At 41.1% G+C, this 23,375-nt stretch overlaps 1 protein-coding gene across 4 annotated transcripts in view; it reads left to right on the top strand.

The window, feature by feature from the left end:
* dlg1 (discs large 1) overlaps positions 1-23,375 on the top strand; it is a 961,276-nt gene that overhangs the window by 408,339 nt on the left and 529,562 nt on the right. For all 4 annotated transcript variants that reach the window (XM_067137677.2, XM_067137678.2, XM_067137675.2 and 1 more), the window contains exon 3: positions 14,291-14,326. In XM_067137677.2, coding sequence (XP_066993778.2) covers positions 14,291-14,326 — 36 coding nt within the window. The remainder of the gene's footprint in view (positions 1-14,290; positions 14,327-23,375) is intronic.

Raw genomic sequence — 23,375 nt, 5'->3', positions numbered from 1 at the left:
CCTATAAAAACCCCGTCTTTTCAAAGATTATAAAATGATATGCATATCGAAACCTTCCCCGGGATGAGTATACTCTAAATATGAAGCTTGGTTGAGATCTATCCAGCCGTTTCGACGTGATGGTGGAACAGACAAACAGACAGACACGAAAAGTAAAAACCACCGATTCGGTCTTGAGTTGACCTAAAACGGATAGATATTTGAAAATTTTTGCAAAACAAAAGGAATTACAGACAGCGGACCCCCTACAACTTTATTTGTAAGATAATTCATAAATATAATGGCGATGACACAGAAATACGCGACGTTACGCTGGATAGATATACGGATTTTGAAGGACAGGAGGAACCTGAACCTGAAGGTGGCTCTTCAAGCAGTACACGACATTCATCTCCAGAGCAACAGGAACAGTCAAGTCAAAGTGAGTACGAACTCTCTCCACCCAAAAAGGCGAGGTGCAGTGTATTAAAAGATATTGATGACGGCGTACTAGAGAACATTTATGAGGACTATTACAATCGTGGCTTTAATTCCTATAGCACACTAATGAAGCGCTGTAAGTGCATCAAAAGTAAATCAAATTGCACATTAATTCTAAATTATGTGTCTAAGAAACGGGGAGCAGGTGCTCGGTTCAGAGGAATCAGACTGTCGCAATTACAAAGTATAAAAGAGTATGTAATATCGCAATTTGATGGTGCAAGGAGGTATGGATCTAGTTTACTATTGGCATCTGCAGATGTGGGCACTAGAAGGGGCTAAAATGGTTGGCTTGGTCAATTTCAAAGCTTCCATTTCCTTTATCGACCATCTCAAACCTGAATACGGCATTTCATTCAGGCATATTACTACATTTGTCACAAGTAAATACATAGAAGACGATAATATTATACGTCAGAAGGCACAACAGTTTGTGGAAGAAGTGAACATGTTTATAACAGAGGAGGGTATGGAGAAAGGTAATGTTTGGAACAGTGACCAGAGTCAATTCCAGTATGAAATGTCTTCAGCATCAACATTGTCCTACAGAGGAGAGAAAACTACAGGTAGTGTGTTGCAGTCTGTATATAGCTCTACCCACAGCTACACAATTGATGTGGCTTTATGAATGGCAGGCAGACTTGCAAACAAGTTGTACATCTGTTTTCAAGAGACACAAGGCACTTTCGGTCCAAATATTTTAAAGAAACTTGCAACAACTGTCTACGAAACATTCATGTGGAGGCAAGAAAAAGTGGAAAAATGACTAAAGAACACATGAAAAGTTTTCTAACTTCAGTCCTTGTCGAACATGTAACAAATGAAAAGAGCCTATTGTTGTGTGTGATTCCTGGGCAGGTCATACAGATCGTACCCTTCTAGATGCAAATTTTCCAAACAAAGATGTTACGCTGAAGATATTGCCACCGATACAACAAAATATTGCCAACCCCTTGATGTTTACTTCTTTCGGCAATATAAACTCTGTATCAGGATTACTGATTTTGTAAGATTTTATTTATTCGTATCAGAAGCATACATTTTACATGGCATAATGGTACTTAATTACACACATATCAAATAGTGTCTGCCCAGAATTTTGCCAAATCACGGGCATTAGGTGTCGCAGCCATCAAGTTCTCTATTGTGCAACTTAAAGGGCATTTACTACAGTTCATTAAATGGGCTGTGGTTTGGTCTTCACCACATTCACATTGTCTGGATGTGCCAGGAAAGCCCCACTTTACCATATTGATTCTTGATCTACTAACCCCAGTGCGAAGCCTGTTCAACGATTTCCACGTAGACCATTGTTCCTCGTGTCCTGGGGGGAGATGTTCAATTGGTAGCATCCAACCAGCAAGTTGAGGATTTCTAGTTCTCCATAATTTCAGCCTTGTGGATTGAACAGATTCGTTTAAATCTTCGGTTGTATTCAGGAAACTCCTCCTAGACCTTGTAAGATTGCAAGGTGCTAAACCACAAGTGAAGGTACATGATCGTTATTTCATCGTGAAACTTCACTCTATGATTTACAATCAATTTTCTGCATCTACGTTAAGCCTATCTTGCAATATGCTTGGCGAAAGCCATGTTATGACATTGACATAAGTTACCAACATCATCATTTGAAAATGTAATTAGTTTGGTTTTTGATATTGGACTGCGTGAATGCGAAAGTGATTTGTAATGTGATAACGTGGCTTTAGTGACGTGTGCACATTGTTCTCTCCCACTTTGTTTTAACCACTTCGTTGAAATCCCGCATCTGCACTTTGAGGACTAATATAAGCACTTTGAGGTGTGTGGTACTACTTTACATGTGTGTTTAGCACTATTATAAGTACTTTAAGCAGAGAGCTTTCGGACTGCTGATTGAAAATGTAATGATACACTGACGCCATTAAATTACATTTAATTTCTTTCCTCTGGTATTGATATCTTGTTACTTTGTTTCTCTCTATTAAAATGTTACTAGAGGTGAAATGAAACGTTTTGCATGGAAATGACGCACACCACTGTTTTGTTTATGATTGCTTGTTATTCTAAGCATGGTTGCATGCGGTTCCGAGCGTTCGAGGTCAAAGGTGTCCCTTGTGAGTGCCTTTCGGAGTCACCTCAATCATCAAGACTAACTTCCTGGAGATCCAGAAACCTTCATCTCAGTGGATGGACGGATCCATCCGAAACTCTTCCAGCCGGTTATGAAGAGTCGTGGTCTACATGGAAGAGTCTGAACAGGCTGCGGTCTGGGGTCGGTCTATCTAAGAACAATATGAAGAAGTGGGGTCTATCTGAAGAGTCAACCCTCTGTGCCTGCAAATAAGAACAAACCATGGCGCACCTCCTTAATTGCAACTCCTGCCCTCTCGTTTCCACCATGCAAGATTTAGTGAAGGCCACACCAAATGGTCGAGATCTCGCCAAATTCTGGTCAGATATGATAACTATATAATTGTTACTTTGAATGTACCTCTAGTATGTTTTTACCTGTTAAGGCCTATCTAATTATTTCTCATTCTTAAATTAATAATTTATATGATGTATTGCTTCTGATACCAATAAATAAATAAATAAAATTATTATTATTCGCTTCTCACCAAGAACGGTTCGAATCCCGAACAATACATATGCGATTTTTGAAATGAAAAGTGACGTCCTTACACCGCGGGTTCCATGTAAAAATGGAGGTACTGCGACTGTGATGACGATGACTTGCTTTGTATCCAAACTTGTTTACATTAATGATTTGTAGTTGAGTTAATTCGCTCTAGAGATATCTTTGGGATTAGTGTGTGTGAAAGGAGGACTAAATTGCTTGTACAGGTGTATAGACGTCAACTAACGACTAAAATTCTGTCTTGAGTCTTCATATGTGGTGCTGTTTCAGATTTTCTTCCTTGTTAAGCGTCTTAGACACTAGGAATAAATCTCATTCTACTTTGACCCAGGTCGATCACCTCAAATTTGACTCCCTTACAGCTACTGTAAAACCTCTCTTTTAACGCGTCGTTTATAGTCATATATGTATGAATTCATTTAGAGCTTTATGCGCTGTAAGAGAGGCTGCGGAAAACATATCGACGACTGTAAATACAGGATGATCTGTTATGAAGCCTCTCTCAAGGAATTCTTGTTCTCCTATTGGGGATAATCCACTAAAATTAGCTGATTCCTTCGAATATTTAATTAGAAGCTCGCTAATTCAAAAGTCTTTGTAGACTATGTTTGTCGGTATTAATGAAGATCTTATCCTAAAGAGGACTGCTATGTTGACTGTGTGTTGTACGTCGGAAGGGTAATATATTGCAGATTTACAGAAACAGCCAGAGACAGTTTAACACAGCTCGAGGTGAACTCCAGGAAAGAAATCGGATGATATGAACAAATGTATGGCTGATGGATCACTGTTCATAAAAATTGGTGTATCTAATGGCTCCTTACAAGTAACGTTTTTGTGCAAGATGATGTACCCTCTAGCTCTATTGACATTAAATTTATCGAGTGTGTGACGCAGCCGCTTATGTTGAAGCCTCCCAAGATCATCATCACAAGTTTGATCCCGAGTCACGACGGTAATATTAAAATTTTCTTCTTCTTTGGTTTTAATTTTATTTCAACTTACTGTATGTATTTTAAATATTTTTATGTTAAGAAGTTGCTGTATTGGATCTGCCTGGGTAGTCGTAAGTAGTCAAGTACATGCATTAATTAATTCGACAACTTTTCAATGTATCCGAAATCGTTCTTGGGACGTTAAGTACCTTATTATTATTATTATTATTATTATTATTATTATTATTATTATTGGGCTAAGTGGCTGAGAGTGCGGTCTTTCCGAACCGAAATTGGCGGGTTCGATCCCGGCTCAGTCTGGTGGTATTTGAAGATTCTCGAATACATCAGCCTCAGGTCGTTAGATTTACCGGTACCTGAAAGAACTCCTACAGCACAAACTTCTGGCACTTTGGTGTTTCCGAAAATAGTAACAGTAGTTCGTCAGATGTGAAACCATTATTATTATTATTATTATTATTATTATTATTATTATTATTATTATTATTATTATTATTAATTTTAACATATTGTTTCGGACTGTTAGGGCCGCGATTAACACTTATTCAGCCCTTCTGGATTTCCATTATCCTTCATCTTCATGGAGAATGTAATTCTTCGCTTGTCGAACCACTTTGCACCAAGTCGTCTTCTCACTCTCGGGAAGATCCTTTATATCGCGTACCCAGGCCCTAAACTTCCTTCTTTCTTGAACCAGTGTCTCTGAGACAGCAGATGATCCTCCTTCACTGCAGTTGCCTATGTAGTGGTACATTTCCAAGTCCTTAGAAATCAAGATTTCTTCGAGATATGCTGCTGTTAGGCATTCAAGACAGACGGCCATCAAACATACGGCGGCGTCTTCTCATAACAAGTGAGAGCTTCTCAAATTCAAAGCACAGCTCTGTATTTGACCTCAGGCAGTATTTGCTCTCAGAATTTTTACTCTCTTTAGTGTGGGCCCTCTCTATCTCACCGTAGTGAGTTTGTGCCAGTGAGTGGAAGCCAGCTTGATATTCACTAATTTGCGGATCAATAGCAGGTTCATTGCGACTTTGAAGCACTTCTAACAGGATTTTGTAGGCAACCGAGTGAAGAGATATGCCTCTGTATTTATTCACATCTGCTTTATTGCTTTTTTTAGGGGAGGATGTATAAGTGCTGATTGGCACTCCTTAGGAATCGTTTCTGATTTCCATATATCATGAAAGAGTTATTCTGTTTTGGCAACAAAGAAAGGGGTCAGCCATTTTTAGAAAATTGGCAACTATGGAATCCTTGTCTGATGCCCTGTTGTTGGCAATAGTTGCAATGATTTGGGCGATTTATTTTCGATCATGAAGAAGAGAATCATGTGAAATTAGGGATGGACCAGAAATTGTAAGTGATGCTGGAGGAGGGCAACTGATTAATGACTGAAAATATTTCGCTAATCGTTCAAAATTGTCATGATTATTCAGAATAAGATCGCCCTTCTCGTCTTGGAAATATAACAGTCTGGCTTGGTGGCCGTTAAATTCTGATTTGAAAGTATAGTAGAAATGACGAGTGTTGTTCGTCCTGAAGGTTTTTTGTTTTATTTTTAACAATTTGCTTTACGTCACACCGACACAGATAGGTTTTATGGCGACAATGGGAGAGGGCAGGCCTAGGAGTGGGAAGGAAGCGACCATGGTCTTAATCAAGGTACAGCCCCAGCATTTGCATGGTGTGAAAGTGGGAAACAACGGAAAACCATCTTCAGGGATGCCCACATTGGGATTCGAACCCACTACCTCCCGGATGCAAGCTCACAACTGCGCACCTCTAACCGCACAGCCAACTCGCCTGGTGAAGGCTTCCTCAATGGTCTCAAGCTATGCCTTTTCATAAGCATGTTTTGCCGTATGGATCACTTTAGCAGTAAATTTACGTTGCATGAGGAATTATTAATTTTATCCTGTCTCATTCCAATGATTGTAGGCTTGAAGAGGTCGAGATATCATACAGTTCGATCAACCGTGGGTGTTCCTTTTTTCTCACTATTATTATTGTTGTTATTTTTTTATTGTTTTACAAGTTGCTTTACGTCGCGCCGACTCGTATAGGTCTTACGGCGACGATGGGACAGGAATGGGCTAGGAGTAGGAAGGAAGCGGCCGTGGCCTTAATTAAGGTATAGCCTGGTGTAAAAATGGGAAACCATGGAAAACCATCTTCAGGGCTGCCGACATTGGGGTTCGAAACCGCTATGTCCCGAATACTGGATACTGGCCGCACTTAAGTCACTGCAGCTATCGAGCTCGGTCCCCTGTTATTGATCGTTAGATTAGCAGCATCCCGAACGGGATGTCTTCCCACTTGACTAATTTTACAGGCTCAAACTCTTTCTGGTAATCATGAATGGCATTTTGATTTATCATGAGTTCGTCGATCCGAAATCTAAGGACCTTCTGCGTTTGGAATCTACGATTGGGCTTCGGTACAAATCGCACTCTAACCATAATTAGCACCTGTAAGCATTTTCACATTCCGTATCTCGCGGAAACTGCTGTGGGAGACGTCAACATGATCTACCTAACGTGCGAGTGCCGGGACATACGCTAACGACGATTCTTTCTGACGTGAGTGGTCATAATTTTAAGGTTCATCTCCCTTGCTGTTGGTTGACCGGGCGTTGAAGTCACCTAAAAGAAGGATTGGAGTTTAGTTTAGTTTAGTCCAGAAGGTAGAATAACACCCGCGGTATCCCCTGCCTGTTGTAAGAGGCGACTTAACGGGGCCCAAGGGGCTCTTAACTTGTGATCGTGAGTTGGCAATCACGGGGCCGTCAGCTGGCATTGCTTCCACTTTCTTGTGCCAGGCTCCTCACTTTCATCTATCCTATCAGACCTTACCTGGTCAACTCTTGTTATTTTCCTACCCTGACGGTATTAAGAGTAGTCATGGCCTAGGGATTCGTTCATTTTCACGCTCTTCGTGGCTCCTGCCATTCTTTGGCCGATACCTTAATTTTTCGAAGTGTCGGACCCCTTCCATTATTTCTCTTTGATTAGTGTTATATAGAGGATGGTTGCCTAGTTGTACCTCCTCTAAAACAGTAATCACCACCACCACTCTCAACTTTCTCCGTATTGCTGGAATTGTCTTGATTAATAGGAGCATGAGCATTGATTAGGGTGTAAGCTTTGTTAGCGCACTTGATAGTAAGATTTGATAGACGAAGATACATGGCTTTTAAGTCTACTACAAGATCCACAGTGGATCTATGAACTAAGAAGACCGTGCTTAGAAAAACTAAATTTGAAAAGTGGTACGAAGGCTGGAACGGCGTCCACTTAGCCTCGGGAGGTCAAATGAGTAGTGGGGCATTCGATTCCCTCCTCAGCCATCCTCGAAATGGTTGTCGGTGGTTTCCCACTTCTCCTGGAAAATGCCGGGATGGTACCTAAGGCCACGGCCGCTTCCTTCCCTCTTCCTTGTCTATCCTTTCCAATCTTTCCATCCCCCAACAAGGCCCCTGTTCAGCATAGCAGGTGAGGCCGCCTGGGCAAGGTACTGGTCCTCCTTCCCATTTTGATCCACCCCAACCTAAAGTCTCACGCTCTAGGACACTGCCCTCGAGGCGGTAGGGGTGGGATCCCTCGCTGAGTCCGAGAGGAAAACCCACCCTGGAGGGTAAACGGATAAAGAAAGAAAAGAAGAAAGATTATTATTATTATTATTATTATTATTATTATTATTATTATTATTATTATTATTATTATTATTTGCCTGCTGCCATTTCTTGATGGATACAGTACTTTCGTATCCATCTCTTGACACAGGCCAGAGTAAAGTGTAGCTTTCACCGAAAGTCCCAGTCTCATCCATGGCTGTGACAATATGGAAGCTGCTGGGGTATGGGTGGTGCTGAGTAATGGCATTCAGAGCACGACTAGTGCATCTGCGTGTTATGAAATGTGTTGCTCATAGGGTCAGTCGTGCTGCAATAGCACTTTCTGACCCAGTGAGGAAAGCAATGGCGAACTACCTCGCTCCTCGTCTTGCCTAGTACGCCTCGTTTTGGTGCTACCATTGGTTTCTGCGGTTTCCTTATAACCGCATAACCTTTGGTGGTGCTATTTGAGGATCCAAAGACCTAACAGACAGATATTATTATTATTATTATTATTATTATTATTATTATTATTATTATTATTATTATTATTATTATTTTATAATTAGTGTGCCCTGAGAAAAGTTTTAGAGAAAAGTGTTAGTCCTTAACTCAGACACCGAGCTCGATAGCTGCAGTCGCTTAAGTGCGGCTAGTATTCAGTAATCGAGAGATAGTGGGTTCGAGCCCCACTGTCGGCAGCCCTGAAGATGGTTTTCCGTGGTTTCCCATTTTCACACCAGGCAAATGCCGGGGCTGTACCTTAATTAAGGCCACGGCCGCTTCCTTCCACTTCCTAGGCCTTTCCTATCCCATCGTCGCCATAAGACATATCTGTGTCGGTGCGACGTAAAGGAATTAGCAAAAAAAAACAAAGTTACTTAGTAGCTTTACGTCTGGTTGATTAGAGTTCCATTCCTGACTCGTCCACGGACAGGGAAGAGGTGCACTCAGACTAAGGATCATTGCTGGGAGGGAGGGGGGGGGGAATGTTTTAGGATTGCTCATCCTAGGGATGGTTTCCTATAGTTCCCCACTTCAGTATTAGGTGAATACCTGAATGACACAATACGTAGGCAATGGCTGCATCCTTCTCTATCCTAACTCCAGTTAATTAAGGAAACACCTACTAGGCTGAATCCGACACACACTACGTGCATGGGGGATGATAATCATTGTCTCAAGTCGTTTAGACGAAACAACAACCTTGTTGTACGATTCTATAGGCTTCGTGGTATAGCCATGTGATTCGAATTGTTGGAAATAAATTACACAGAAATCTTAGTCTCGCCTGTATAAAGCTTGTAATATAGAGGAAAATTTTTGTTTATTTCTGATTTCAAGAAAAGGTCTCAAACTATTGGTCGATATTGTTGTGCTTGTTAGAAATAGCGATCATGTTATCCTCGACTGGCAGCCCTCGTCGGATATTCATCATCGTCATCGACAAGAGAGAAAGGAAAGGCGATCTAATCATCCAGATTCCAGAATGGTGCGACAAAGCCAGTAGAATTCGACAAGGACAAAAGTAATAAATACAGTCCGGGCATACCTAGTATCTTAACAAATATCACCTCAAAAACCTTGAGTTGTGGAACTAATGGTCGGAGCCGGAGGCACGATTACGTCTTACTTGATCAATTTCTTTAGCAGAATCTTTTTTTTTTGCTAGGGGCTTTACGTCGCACCGACACAGACAGGTCTTATGGCGACGATGGGATAGGAAAGGCCTAGGAGTTGGAAGGAAGCGGCCGTGGCCTTAATTAAGGTACAGCCCCAGCATTTGCCTGGTGTGAAAATAGGAAACCACGGAAAACCATTTTCAGGGCTGCCGATAGTGGGATTCGAACCTACTATCTCCCGGATTTTAGCAGAATCAGTATCAACGAAGATGTCATCCATGCCAGTAGCGGCGACTGGGAATGACGAGTGGGGCGGGAGTGTTACAAAATGTTATAGACAACAAAGAGTACCGGGGTTCGGGGGGAATATAGTGGGTAGGGGGTAAACGACAAAACTGAAAAAGACTACAAAATGGTGTTTTGATGCTTTCGGAACAAATTTCGACTCAGAAGTAAAGGTTGACAGTTCACCAACTTAACTGCGGTAATAATAGTGTTTTAATATTTTGACAACACTCGATTGCTAGTCGCATTACTACGTCAGGACCTGAGCGAACTAGATACAGTACCTACGAGCGGTCAGACAAGGTACAGTATTTTCAACTAATAGGCCCTATTATTTTCAGCCATATAGAAATAGCACCAAGGAAAGGATAAATAACGAGCAGGATTTGACAGTCGCCGTTTTGAACTCTTGTAGCTTTTATTAGGAGCCAATGAATGTACGTCTGGCACAGGAAAGGGATATTTGACACGAGCTCTCATCGCACATCGTAGTCGAAATGAAACTGAATACCATTGTTAGGTCAAAGACGAAGCCTTTCATATTTTTGCTGTAACGTGTACGTTATTGTTATGAAATTTTGTACCGTACCCCTAAGGTACCTCATATTTCACAGAAGTCCTCAGTCTGTTACTGACAAAAGAGAAAAAAAATATACTTTTGAGTATAAAAGCGCGCTGTTCTTGTGAAAGCGCTCGTTTGCAGTAGATGTATGACACTAATTGGAGGAACACGAGTTTGACCTATGCGCCGTCTGCCTCACCTCACCTCAATTTCGATGATGGCTCAGCCATCCTAATTGATGTATGCGGGTGTGTTCTGTGTGCACTCCCGCCCGGATGACATCACACAGACCGTGCACAGTGCAACGCAAATTAAACTTTCAGTAGTTCTACTTTCTGCCTGAGCGTGTATCGTGTAGCAGTCGACCCCTGTTAAGTATGCTGTATTAAAGTACACAACAGTGGGCTGTATGAAAACTTATGCGTGGATGGATTTTGATAATTAAAATGCATTTTGAAATGTACATAAGCGAGAAAAGACTAAAGGGCTGACTGCTAGATGTGGGTTAAAAGTTCGAAGACTCCGTGCCGTTGTTTTTTCTTCTTTTTCTTATGGTTGATCTTATAAATGCTCGTGTGAAGACGCATGCCGTAAGATGATACACACTTGAGCTGAAGATGTTTAGTTAGATCATACGCACTAACATTCGGCTAAATGTTGATTTTCCCAGGATTTTTTTCCCGTACTCGTCGGGGAAAGACCCATATCCGATTCGGCAAAGCAGTAATTTTAATACCAAAATCTCAACAGCTTGGCGGGAACATATACTCTTAACTAAGCATACTAGACAAATATCTGTGACCAAACGATTGGATTTGAACCCAACTGTCGGTAGCCCTGAAGATGTTTTTTCGTGGATTAGTATTTTCACACCGGGCGAACGGTAGGAATGTTCCTTTATTAACGCTAAGATCGCTTCCTCCCTAGTCCTAGCCCTTTCCTAACCCATCCTCGCCATGAGGTCTGTCAATGTCGGAACGACGTAAAACAAATTACACTTAAGAAAATGGAAATTGCAACAAAATGAAGGCATTGCTCGTTTGTGTTGATTTTCAAGATATGGAACGATGCCATGTAGGTATGTAAACGATCAAAGTTTCAGACCCATTGGATAGTTGCTACAGGTCTCCCCACGTGATTGGTCGCGAAGTAATCAACTCCAGTATACGGACTCTGGTGTAGCGTAGTTGACTTGCAGTCTGTGCAGTGAAGCGTTCCCCGTCAAACATGGCTCGACGACAGAAAAGAGTACGCTATCAACAACTGTCGCCGTTTGAGAGGGTTCGGATAATTGGGCTGTGTGAGGCTGGATTAACGCTAAGGACTGTCGCTGCACGTGTTGGCCGACAGGCATCTACGGTACAACGTGTATGGCAGCAGTGGTCAAAAGAAGGTACCCACACTCGTAGACCTGGCACAGGCCCAGCGCGACGGACAACTGTGAGAGAGGATCGCCGCATCATTCGGATGGCCCGGATGGAACCCCATGCAACAGCAGCGCAAATTCGAGCAGCTGTGGCACCCCACGTTACACAACAAACAGTTGGTAATCGCCTGCGTGCAGCTGGTTTACGAGCCCGTGTCCCTGCAGAAGGTGTTCCATTGACCCCACAACAGCGACGTGTAAGGCTGGCCTGGTGTCGAGAAAGATCAGCTGAACATGAACAGAAGGGAGACCGTAGTACTTAGATTTTGTGCAGGTGCTGAGGGAAACAACCATGATGAAATTTCATTCTGATGATGATGATGATGATGATGATGATGATGACGATGATGATGATGCCTGTTGTTTTAAGGGGCCTAACATCGAAGGTCATCGGCCCCTGGCGAATGCTCTAATGAATGGGCGCGAGTAGACGCTTATGGTGCCAAAGTACGTTCGGAATATCTGGATGGATAGTGACATAGTATTTTCCATGTTGTTGGAAGGTACCATGCCACTCGTTGTTCCACGCCGTCAATTGTCGTCGACGAAGCAAGGAAATGTAATCCGATGCTGGAACTCTAGTGTATGTCTGTAAGCCTTCAGTGGCAGCAGATCGTGTTGCTTTGTCTGCTAGCTCATTGCCTGGGATTCCCATTTGGGCTTTTAGCACAAATATGAAACTTTCTTCCCCTCTGTTTCAAGTCAATGTACCACTCCAATAATCTCATGTACGAAAATCAAGGCTGTTGTCCGTGAGTTAATGGTTTGTAGACTCTGCAGTGCTGACCTGGAATCGGACAACACCACAGACAACCGCCCAGGAAGATTTGCAGCGTATTCGAGGGCCCCCCAAATGGCTGTAAGCTCAGCAGTATATATGGATGCTGTCGGAGGTAGTTTAAATTGTCACAGCTGCCTGACTGAACATCAATATGCGCACTACCAACTGTATTACAGTCCTTTGATTCATCTGTGTAGATGTAGATATGTCCAGCGTGTGGCCAATCTGCCAGGTAACGTTTCAAGCTGACATCGTTACAGTTCACAGTGATCTCAAATGATGTTTGTAGTCGTGTATCCAGGTTCTTAATAGTTGTTTCAAAAGAATAGTCAAAACTGGGATGGGTATCTGTAGTGCTTATAATACGTCTGCAACCTTGTGTCGGTAGATTTACCAGCACGTCAGAGAATGCATGTGGGATAAAATTCTGGCACGTCGGCGTCTCCGTAAAGCGTACATGTAGTTAATGGACGTAAAACCAATGCCATTATTAAGGGAGAGTAGTTGATGTCCCAGGGATTTCAGGCGGAATTTACGACAAGAACATAACAGAATAGACGGAGCATCCTGTCTTAGAAGAAGCCCGCCTGGACTGCATCGAGGTCAGGTACCACTACGTATGGAATTGTTAGCAGAAGAATAATGATAAGGCGTATTACTTTATTAAGCATGCAAGACGATTAAGTGTTCATTAAAGTGTCGACTGGTTGCCGTTAATCGAATATTCGATACTGGTTACTGCTTAAGAATACTCAATTGTCCGTTCACTTATACCTGTTTGTTACTTACTTTAAAAATATTTCACTTCAAATCTGACTTTAACGTTTGACATAGATGCAACATTTAAACATATACAAGTTGCTTTACGTCGCACCGTCACAGATAGGTCTTATGGCGACGATGGTATAGGAAAGGGCTGGGAGTGGGAAGGAAGCGCCCATGTCCTTGATTCAGATACAGCCTCAGTATTTGCCTGGCGTGAAAATAGGAAGCCACGCAAAACCATCTTAAGGCCTGCCGACAGTGGAGTTTGAATCCTATATCTCCCGAATGAAAGCTCACAGCAAAATTTGTTTCCATCTGGCCACTGTACCAACTTACGTCATGAACAGATTTGTTTTAGCCACTAGCTGAACAGGCCACCTGTAGCAGATCAAGGGTACGGCGATTATATTACATATTATCACATTATCTGTAATCAGCAACAACAACAGCCGGTGAGTTTAAGGTAAACTAGAACATCCAAAATAGAGGGTTTCACTGCCAGGTTTCACTACCCTGGACTTCTCCACTATGATATTATGTTTAGTGCCACATCAGTTACCATCGATGGTAAGAGACGCCGATATGTTGTCCCCGAAAGTATTTCTTGACGTGCTAATAAGTTTACTGACAAGAGTCCGTTTCATTATCTCGCTTAAAGTACTCTTAAATATCAGTCGACTGAGTCGCATTCAAGTACGCAATCTTGAATAATCGAGCTGTAACCAACTACACTACTGTAGCATCCAGCAAAATTGTAGTTAACTTTATTACAAGTTTCTGAGAACAGCGGTGAATAGGCATTCTTCAATTGTAGTCATTGATTCTGATAAGAGTCGGTAAACGAAGAAAACACCTCAGAAATAGTGCAATGACAAATATAGTAATATGAAATAATTATCTCAGAGATAAATTATCTTCATTCAGTTTTATTTTTTTTTAAGCTTTGATGTAGTCCATTTCTCTTTCATCTGTCTAACTTTCAGACTCCAAGGATATGTTCCCCTGAAATCAGTAGAAGTCACTTGAGATGAGAAGGGAATCTCGACTCCACAACAGTTTGCCATTCTTTGGAGGCCTGGAAGTAATCGATACGGAGGAGAGGAGAATTGCTAGTTTAATATTTGATTGTGTGAGAGCTCTTCACTAATGGCTTTGTTTTGTTTCTGTCTGTTTGCAGGCGCACACTCCATTGCTGCCCGGGGACAACAAACACGTAAGTGTGTGGCAGGCGGTTACTCCTCTAGTTAATAAGGCACGTGTAATTAGAAGTAGCACTACCACTTGGCCATCTCCCCGAGTTTTATCTCCTCTCTTGTCTCGGGGTTATATTTAGAGCTACAGACATTTTTCTTCATTTTCAAGGTTTGCAGTCAAGCAGGGGAAGGAAAAATAGAATACAGTGCTTCATTTCACTGGAGTGTAATGGGTAGGGTATCTTTTTACAAACCTACATTAAATTAATTGAACCCTTTTCTATCTTTTATGAACACGATGATATGATTATAATTTATTATTAAGTCATATTGGAACTGGTATAAAAGCATATTTTAGCCATATTGTAATTATTTAAGCCGTTCTCCAAGTATTATTATTATTATTATTATTATTATTATTATTATTATTATTATTATTATTATTATTATTATTATTATTTTATTATTATTATTATTATTATTATTATTATTATTATTATTATTATTATTATTATTATTATATTTTGTGGTGAAATGAAGTTTGAAGGGTTTCACGAGAAGTTGGAAAACAGAAAGTAAAAATGAATGTTAAGAATGCGATCGGTTTGCTCCTGGTCCTCTTAGCAAATTGTGGACAATAATTATCTTTTGAGTTATGTTTCGAAGATTTTATGTCATATTTTGGTATTTTTAGGGCATAAATACATGCCTATATCCAGCATTTTTAGATCTCGGAAATCCGAGCCCTAGTGATGAATAAGCCTGATTCTTTGTATATTTCCTTTCCCAACTTGATGTAATTGCTTTTATTATTCCTGTATTAACATCTCTTTTCGGTGTGTGTAACAGACAGCTATTGCGATTTGTACCAAACTTTTGGTTGATATAATTTTCCGTCATTGATTTAAGTATTCACTTAAATGACCAGAAATCCATAGAGGAGTAATTTTCTTTTTAATCGTAACAACTACTGTATCCGTACAGTAATTTTAGATCTTTCTGCTTTCTGTAAATTTTGCTCCGTAAATTTCTACATGTATTAAAGCTGTTGAGAAGTACCAACACGAATTTTCGAATAACTGACTTTTTAATGAAAATGAAAACTACATATAATGTGGCATTGGGATATTTTGTCTGTTACTCTTTCTTGTAAGATGAAATTTGAAAATTCCTGGAACATAATCATGAATACCATTGAGCGAAGCCGTCCGTCCGCATCCATACATTCACTTTCTCTCTGATGGATAGCGTGGGTCTTCTAGTAGATAGTATCCTCTATAATATCAAGAAAATGTTAAAAATAATATTAATACCGTTTAGTTAATGATAATAAGTTCAAATTCTGCCCAATATACGTGGGACTTAGGAAGTGAAATGTTAAGTTTATTCTATCGGAGTTTTTGGGGGGATAGATCGTTTTTACCTCAATGTATTTAATAGTTTTATTAGTACTACTACCTCTTATTCTATTACTATTACTACTACTGCATTCCACTAATTACTTTTACGGTTTTTAGAGACACCGAGATGCCATAACTTTCCCCCATAAGAGTTTTCTTACATGACAGTAAATCTACCCATATGAGGCCGGCGTATTTGAGAACCTTCAAACACCATGGGACTTGTGAGCTGGAATAGAAACCGCCAACTTGGGCTCAGAAGGCCAGCACGCTACCGCCTGGTTTATTCAGCTTGGCTTAGTGGGTTTATACGAGTGTATACTGCCTTGTTTGCTCATTCCAACAGAATTTTAGGGACTTGCTGAACCCTGCCCACTATCTTGGTAATCTGGGATAGAAGTCCTCAAAAGACTTTTACTTAGATATGAGGGAATCCTGTTAGAAGTTTAAGATATTGATTTTCTTAGCTCTGGACCACAGTATATATTAATATCTTCTTGAATATTTAACTTTTAATTCTGATCGAATTTTGAGAGGTTGTCGTGCGATAGACATACATAATATTGTCATTAATGGCCAAACCCCCTGAGAGGAAAGTAGTCTGACTCCACACGTCACCCAAGAATGCCCTGAAATGTTTACTAGTTACAGCAGTCGATATGTACTAGAGATCGGCGAAGTGCGCTGCTGACCGTTTCGAAACATTCGTTACGGCACAGCGAATTGCTTCGAAGCAGTGTGGCGACACACGGCATACTTCCGTCTCGTACTGCAAGAGGATAAGTACTGATAACCATACTACACAGCAGTGTTTCGAAATGGCGTGATGAAACATGAACCACGCTTCATAGCCAAATTAAATTTACTGAATGAACTGTTCGACGTTCTGATAACGATAAAATATGAAGTTAAATAATAATAATAATAATTATTATTATTGTATGGCTACCGTGTGCAGACATTTCGATTTGACGCCATCTGGCTGTCTGCTCGTCAATTTCGACGTTCCGTTTTACTCTAGGCCCACTAGATGGCAGACAGAGTAAACCGGATCTCTCTTGGGCATCTATGGCTGAGATTTAATGAATTTTGTCGGGTAAACACCAAATGTATCACCAGAGATCTTTTACATGCCGACATTGTACGCCATGGAGTATCGAATGGACTTTTTTCCGCCCTTCAAAAATCCGACTCCCTCTGCCGGGTTTGAACCCGCTATCTTGGGATCCGGAGGCCGACACTCGACCACGGATCCACAGAGGCAGCTAATATGAACCGGTCGGGTTCGCTGGCTTTGCTGTCGAACCACCAACACGGACCCAGTCTCGAGCCCAACCCTCAACAACCCCCCATACACCTTCGAGCCGGTCAGTGCGACCAAGGTCACGAACCGGCTCGCCAATTTAAGGAACAAATATACAAAATAAAGCATTAGAATACAGCGGTTCGGAATATGAAGAGTATATTAACGAGTGACGACACATCTTCAGGGCAGTAGCACGCATTCGAACTCGGAGCCCTCTGAACCGAAGAGCACTACCCTGGCCATTCATCCAAGGAGCCGAACTCTGAAAGTGTTGAGGCCCTGAATGTGCCTTGAGTCTGTGTTTCCACGACAGAGTTACGTAGCGGCTTTTTCAGACTCAACAACGATACACTGTATTCCAGTACGTACTTATATAGCAACAAACTGCGTTTTCCTTCTTCTCTAAGTGCTTAGAATGATAATAAAAGGAATCCGTTTTAGAGAAAAGCACGCTAAAAGTAACTAATTTGAATTATAAAATAATTAATGAAATTTATGAAGAGTTCAAAATAAATATTCTATGTACAATAACAAACAATTCAGTTACAGAAGCATAGTAAAATAGCAGTCTAAGTAAATGAACTAATGTCAATAATTATAAAATGAGTAATGAAATCTAAGAAGAGTTCAAAATCGGAATTTTACGAACACTAACAAACAGCTTAAACTAGTTACGAAAAAGAAAGATAATTAGCAAAGTAAATGAACTAATTTGAATGATTATAAAATGAGTAAGTTTAAGAAGAGCCCAAGATTGGTACTATGTACAGTATAATTTTCGGAACTTCTGCACTTGACAAACGGGAGCGTTTTTCTGTTAGAGTATGACCCTGCTTTGAAGTCAATAATGTCCCTTTTCTGTGTAAAACATAGACCTTACATTGCAGAGTACATTGTTCTTTTCGTAACTTGACTCGCGGTTCGGAATATGAAGAGTATATTAACGAGTGACTACACATCTTCAGGGCAGTAGCACGCATTCGAACTCGGAGCCCTCTGAACCGAAGAGCACTACCCTGACCATTCATCCAAGGAGCCGAACTCTGAAAGTGTTGAGGCCCTGAATGTGCCTTGAGTCTGTGTTTCCACGACAGAGTTACGTCGCGGCTTTTTCAGACTCAACAACGATACACTGTATTCCAGTACGTACTTAGCACCCATGCATAGTTTTTATTAGTAAAATCTGCGTGGATATTAAATGAAACTATACTTGCACTGTGACTAAACAACAGAATGTGCCATGGACTGCCCAGTCACAAACTTATTTATCCCTCATTAATACGGAAATACAAAGAAAGAACTTACTTAACAAGATTCTCCTCTTTGTTAGCATGAAATGTAGATAAAGCACGCACTACCTTGGGGATCAGGAAGCTTTTCTTCTCCATTGTTCGTTAATTGTCATTTTCTTTTGTTTAATTTGAAGTAGAATGTTGAGCATTATCGATTGGCGTTTAAACATCGATGGGAAATCAAAGTAGGGACGTTTGAAAATAGGTCACGTCAACTTAATGCATCGATCCCGTTTGGTTCATTCCTTCAGTCTTCCTGTGCGAGCGAGTTGCTGCAAGGAAGCAATTTTTATGCAGTGTTGTTTATCCTGTATACTGATACCACCAGCACAGTGCTGTGTGAAATCACCGAGCTCGATAGCTGCAGTCGCTTAAGTGCAGCCAGTATCCAGTATTCGGGAGATAGTAGGTTCGAACCCCACTGTCGGCAGCCCCGAAAATGGTTTTCCGTGGTTTCCCATTTTCACACCAGGCAAATGCTGGGGCTGTACCTTAATTAAGGCCACGGCCGCTTCCTTCCCACTCCTAGCCCTTCCCTGTCCCATCGTCGCCATAAGAACTATCTGTGTCGGTGCGACGTAAAGCAACAAGCAACTAGCTCTGTGACATCATCACACTGTACTCTGAATTTCTTTAGTTCTAGTAAAATAAAAGCAGGGTAGACTAGAGCTAGAGTAAATATTGCCCTGGAAATGATGATAAATAAGTTGGCTATGTGGTATCTATGCCTTATAGACCCACTAACATACCTGGAAGCCATAAAGTTTAAATATTTTAACTACTAACGGTCTTCACAGACGCCGAGGAATCGAAATATTTGACTTGCGAAGAGTTATATAACATGTCGGAACTAACGACGCGGGTATTTTAACACCCTCAAGTGCCGCATCCTCAGCCAGGATCGAACTTGCCATCTTGAGAACAGAAAGTAAAAGACTACTCAAATTAATGACAAAACGGTATTAACGGCAACATTTACATGCAATGAATAGGTCTACAATGAAATTGATTGTAAATCAAAATAGAAAATGGATTTATTAACGTTATTTCTTTCTTCCTTTCTTAATCTGTTTATTGTCCAGGGTTGGCTTTTTCCCTCGGACTTAGCGAGGGATCCCACCTCTACCGCCTCAAGGGCAGTGTCCTGGAGCTTCAGACAGCGGATCGGGGGATACAACTGGAGAGAATGATCAGTACCTCGCCCAGACGGCCTCACCTGCTATACTGAACAGGGGCCTTGGTGGGGGATGGGAAGACTGGAAGGGATAGACAAAGAAGAGGAAAGGAAGCGGCCGGGGCCTTAAGTTAGGTACCATCCCGGCATTTGCCTGGAGGAGAAGTGGGAAACCACGGAAAACAACTTCCAGGATGGCTGAGGTGGGAATCGAACCCACCTCTACTCAGTTGACCCCCCGAGGCTGAGTAGACCCCGTTCCAGCCCTCGTACCACTTTTCAAATTTCGTGGCAGAGCCGGGAATGGAACCCGGGTCTCCGGGGGTGGCAGCTAATCACACTAACCACTACACCACAGAGGCGGACTATTAACGTTATTTACGGCATGAATTATAATTTTGTAGTATCTTTATTTCATAATCAAGATGTGAAATTTTTCTTTCAATAATGTCCTGTCGTGAACATAAGAAATATGTCTTCTGTAAGTTACTTACTGATGTGAAGTAAATACCTAAGAGCAGCTCCTCCATGACAGATAAAGGAATATTAGGAAGTGCCTTTTCGCAGTTTCAAATAATGGTATCTGTTTGTCTTTTACAAGTCAGTCGAGCACTATCCAGTCCGAAGCTTGCAACATTCCCCATGCGTGTTGCTGTAGTCATGTGTAATACTATAAGAACGTATCGCTGGCATAAATATAACTGTCGCAACAGGGACCTGCCATGGGTGAGCATGGTTAAACTTAACAGAGTGTTAACCTGGAGATGAAATATAGACCACGCATTACAACGACAGCGCTAGAGCGGGAGCATTGCGTCCTCAACCCCACAATATGACTGACTTCACTCTGTCAAGAGATCACGCCGATGTGGTCACTTCAGGTGTTTCGCAACGGCTCGTCGTGGTACAAGTCGTATCACAAAATTCAGCGGGATCTTAATATCCCAAATCAACAAATCCAGAACTAATAAGAATGAGGAAATCTCAGATTTCCCTCAGCCAGTCAAACTACGAGGACTAAGAAGCCCAATACTCGATTCAGATACTACATCCCTTGGCTCCTGTACTACAAATTTTAATTTTTCAGCTTTCCTAAATTCTAAAAAACAATATCTTAAAAGGTGCTAAATTACTTTTTCTTTTTCCATGACCCAGCAGTGTGGGCGGATCAGATCTTATCTGCCAAACACCGGTAGGACAGAGTGATTTTCTCTCCGCCAATGGAGGTAACAAGCGACTTTTCTGTCTAATCAGATAAACGTACGAAACTGATGTGTAGAAGGGTATTTCATCTTCGCTCTGGGGCTCCCATCGAATCTGTCATACATACATACATACATACATACATACATACATACATACATACATACATACATCATTATAGACCGTTATGCCTTTCACAGTTCAGTCTGCAAACCTTTGTGAATTAACTAAACGTCGCCACAAACCTCTATTAGCAACTAATGCCGCGGCATCATTTAATTCGATACCTCTTATCTGTAAACTGAGTCTAACCGTCGTCGTCGTGGTCTTCCTCTGCTTCTCTTACCCTGCATAACAGAGTCCATTATTCTCCTAGGTAACCTATACTCCTCCATTCGCCTCACATGACCCCACCACCGAAGCTGGTTTATGCGCGCACAGCTTCATCCATCGAGTTCATTCATAACTTAGCCTTTATCTCCTCATTCCGAGTACCCTCCTGTCATTGTTCCCACCTGTTTGTACCAGCAATCATTCTCGCTACCTTCATGTCTGCTACTTCTAACTTATGCATAAGATATATCCTGAGTCCACCCACCTTTCGCTCCCGTAAAGCAAAGTTGGTCTGAAAACAGACCGATGTAAAGATAGTTTCGTCCGAGAGCTGACTTCCTTCTTACAAAATACTGTTTTTTTTTTCCTACTTGCTTTACGTCGCACCGACACAGATAGGTCTTACGGCGACGATGGGACAGGAAAGGGCTAGGACTGGGAAGGAAGCAGCCGTGGCCTTAATTAAGGTACAGCCCCAGCATTTGCCTGGTGTGAAAATGGGAAACCACGGAAAACCATTTTCAGGGCTGCCGACAGTGGGGTTCGAACCTGCTATCTCCCGAATACTGGATACTAGCCGCACTTAAGCGACTGCAGCTATCGAGCTCGGTACAAAATACTGTTGATCGCAACTGCGAGCTCACTGCATTACCTTTACTACACCCTGATTCAATCTCACTTACAGTATTACCATCCTGGGAGAACACACATCCTAAATACTTCAAATTATCTACCTGTTCCAGCTTTGTATCATCAATCTGACATTCAATTCTCTTGGATTTCTTACCTACTGACATCAGTTTAGTCTTCGAAAGGCTAAATACCATACTCATTGCACCTATTTTCAAGTTCCGGGATATTATACTGCAGGCTTTCAGCACAATCTGTCATTAAGACCAAGTCGTCAGCATAGGCCAGACTGCTTACTACTCGTATATTTCCATCTGGCGGAATCGCTCCCTGCCACTTTATACCTTTCAGAAAATCTATCTCTTGGGAAAAATAGAATATAACAAATATCACTCGCATTAGCCCCCTATGTAGATCAGTGGTAGAGTGTAGGTCTTTGGATTTCAGGATAACAGGTTGAAACCCGGTAAAGGTAGTCGGATTTTTGAACGGCATAAAGAAGTCCGTTCGGCACTCCTTGTCGTACAATGCCGGCGTGCAATAGATCTCGGATATCTTATTGGTGTTTACCCGACAAAATTAATTACTCATACATAGAAGAAGAAGAAGAAGAATATAAAGAAATCCAGGCTGAGTAGATCGGACGGTAGAGCGCTGGGCTTCTGAGCCCAACTTAGCAGGTTCGATCCTGGCTCAGTCCGGTGCTATTTGAAGGTGTCCAAAGTTGAAATTTCACATTGTCTTTTATGTCTTCGATATTTATGTTTTAGAGGTTAAATAAAACAGAGTTTTAAAGCATTCCGCATCTTACGAGGTTAAATTGAGGTAAAGATTCAAAAATGAAGAATTTTTATTCTTCCAAAGCCATCTGGATTACAAAGTTGAAATTTCAAGATCAACGTGTGGTCTTAGGGCTTTCGTCAATGTTTCGTTAATTGGTTCAGGGGAGACGGTTTATAGGAGTTCTACTGTACCGTATGTACTAACTTTCGTTGTCAGGTAGGATGCCAGGGATACATTCTCTGAGTCTCTCAATAATATACGTACTGTATAACGTGGTAAAACGGTCCCAAATTTTGATAACAACATTCATAAAAGGCATTATATTGCAAGTTAAGATTATATAAGCGCCAAAGTGAGAAAATAAGTCATATTATGCAATAAAAGTCCAAATATTCGCTATTAAACCCTGAAACTTCAAAATATGCATTATGCATTAATTTTCTCCTAAAAAGGCCAAAACATGCAAACATGCAGGGAAAGAGAACAGTTATTTGGAACTGTCAAGTCATAAAAGGAACATATGCAACGTTTGAGAATTGTAGCTAGCTTATTTAAAAACATGCATTTGTATGGAAATCCGGGCATTAATAATCACTCTTACATTCGCTTATAATTCAAATCTACTTCTATAATCACTCTTAGCATAATCACACTTAACAACCACCAATCCGTTTTTATCCAAACTCCACATGAAATTCACTATTCATTTCAAATAATAATCACTCTTAGCATAACAATTCAAATATACTTAATTAAAATCACTCTTAGCATAATCACACTTAGCCACCACTACTCCGTTCATCCATCTCATACCACCAAGTCAACCTCTTATTCATAACCTATCTTACCTTCACTATTCACTATTCATTTCATTCAAATACAATTAACAAACACACACACTATCCTCTAACTTACTAACGTTTTACTTCTCGTTACTATGCCCTCATC

Source organism: Anabrus simplex, chromosome 1 (genome assembly GCF_040414725.1).
Source record: "Anabrus simplex isolate iqAnaSimp1 chromosome 1, ASM4041472v1, whole genome shotgun sequence".
Lineage (NCBI taxonomy): Eukaryota > Metazoa > Arthropoda > Insecta > Orthoptera > Tettigoniidae > Anabrus > Anabrus simplex.
The sequence above is the reverse complement of the archived record's forward strand: the minus strand, read 5'-3'. Positions and strand labels throughout refer to the sequence as shown.